The 2121-nt window shown below is 39.3% G+C and overlaps 1 protein-coding gene across 1 annotated transcript; it reads right to left on the bottom strand.

Annotated features, from left to right (window-relative positions):
* Positions 1-887: 887 nt before the first annotated feature.
* LOC110215179 (olfactory receptor 4F6-like) lies at positions 888-1826 on the bottom strand. The gene has a single exon (XM_020996795.1). The coding sequence runs from the start codon at positions 1821-1823 to the stop codon at positions 888-890; it is 936 nt and encodes a 311-aa protein (XP_020852454.1). The 5' UTR covers positions 1824-1826.
* Positions 1827-2121: the final 295 nt, after the last annotated feature.

Below are 2121 nucleotides of genomic sequence, written 5' to 3' on the forward strand. Positions count from 1 at the left end.
ATTGTAGTCTCATTCCATATCTAATATCTAACTATTTAGAACTTCAAGGGAACTTAGACCCCATGAAGTTCATCTCTATTTTGGAGATGAGAAAATTGAAGATGACAGAGGTTAAGAGACTTAACCTTGGTCACTCAGCTATTAAGTGTCTAGGGTAGGATTAAATTCTTGGCCAGGGGAAAGTTCATTAATAATTGGGCACCTCTCCCACTCTGATCATAGATATCCCATCTGCTCCTGTCCCATCTTCTCCCAATGGATGAAGAAAATGGGGCAGCTAAGTGGTGCAGTGGATGCAGCACTGGACCTGAAGTCAGGAGGACCTGAATTCAAATCCGGCCTCAGACCAAACACTTAACACTTGCTAGCTGTGCGACCCTGGGCAAGTCACTTAACCATAATTGCCTTTAAAAAAAATGGATGAAGAAAATGATAGAATTTACACCATTTTTGATGGTATAATAATGATGACAAAAAGACTGGTGTGAGCAATTAATCCATAGTGTTGCATATTTTTCAGGTAATATGCCTGGTTTTTTCTTTGTTCTATGATCTTAATGATCCAGTGAGCCAGAGTGGCTCACCATATGTGATAATAGCCATCAGGACAGTCTTGAATAATAACAGGAAGGACATTACTCTCTCATTATACTCTCAGACTCAGGTCTTGCTCACTCCAAGCCAACTTCCCTATCCATTGCACCACTTTGCCTTCTCAATTGTCTTTGGAGTATAGACTCCTAGGAAGGATTTAGCAAATTGGGAATAAGAATCCTGAAGAGAGACTTTATCCCCCCACAGCCTTTAAACACTAATTAAAATGACTTCTAAAATCTCAGCACCTACACTTGTGTCTCCAATCTGTTTGACAGCCTCAAACTATGTATTTAAGACAACTTCCTAGAACTCATATTACTGAATAGCTTCCTCATTGCTACCTTCATCTCTTTATTCCTGAATGTGTAGATGACAGGATTCATAAAAGGGGTGAGAAGTACATCAAAGATGGCAAGAAACTTATCTATTGGCAATGTAGGGAATGGCCATACATAGACAATGATGCATGGACCAAAGAAAAAGATCACTACTGTAATGTGAGCTGACAGGGTGGAGAGGGCTTTGGTTGAACCACCAGAAGAGTGTTTACAAACAGTGACCAGGATGAAGATGTAAGAAACAATCAATATGAAGAAAGTGCCCATGGAGATGAAGCCACTGTTAGCAGTGACCAAGAACTCCAGTCTATAGGTATCCATGCAAGCGAGTTTGATGAACCTAGGGAAATCACAATAAAAACTATCTACTTTATTAGGGCCACAGAAAGGTAAGTTTACAACAAAAGCCAATTGCATCATAGAATGTATAAAGCCAATAATCCAAGACACTATCAGAAACAAGATGCACCTTCTCAAGCTCATAATGGTCAGGTAGTGAAGAGGTTTACATGTTGCAATGTATCGATCAAAGGCCATAACTATAAGTAGCACCATCTCAGTACCTCCAACAGTGTGAATAAAGAACATCTGGGTAATGCAACCATTCCGAGAGATGACTTTGTGTTTTCTGAACAGATCAGAAATCATCTTAGGAGTTACAATACTGCAAACACATGAGTCGATGAAAGAGAGGTTAGCCAGCAGAAAGTACATGGGTGAATGTAATCGAACATCAGTGATAACTGTCAGTACAATGAGGAGGTTTTCTAGCACGCTCATCACATAAAACACTGAGAAGAATAGGAAGAGAAAAACTCGCATCTCCTGAGAACTTGCGAGTCCCAACAAAACAAACTCATACACCACAGACTCATTTGATCCATCCATTAACTCTGCTTACAGAGTAGATTCTGGAATTTACCTGAAGAAAATAGTAAGAAGAAAATACAATTATTGGTATCAAAAGCATACAGCTTGAGTGGATAGGAGCTCCAAGTTCAAAACTTGTATACTACTTTATCATTTTGTATGGCTGGATAACTATCCACAATCACAGGATCATAGATTTAGAACTGGAAGAGACCTTAGAAGCCATTGAGACTATTCAGTGACTTGACTTGATTCAATCTTAGATCTTTCTGACTCCAAGTCCAAACCTTTATCCACTGCATTGTCTAGCTTTCTT

This window comes from Phascolarctos cinereus, unplaced genomic scaffold (assembly GCF_003287225.1).
Source record: "Phascolarctos cinereus isolate Bilbo 61053 unplaced genomic scaffold, phaCin_HiC Scaffold_3;HRSCAF=262, whole genome shotgun sequence".
In the NCBI taxonomy this organism is placed as follows: Eukaryota; Metazoa; Chordata; class Mammalia; order Diprotodontia; family Phascolarctidae; genus Phascolarctos; species Phascolarctos cinereus.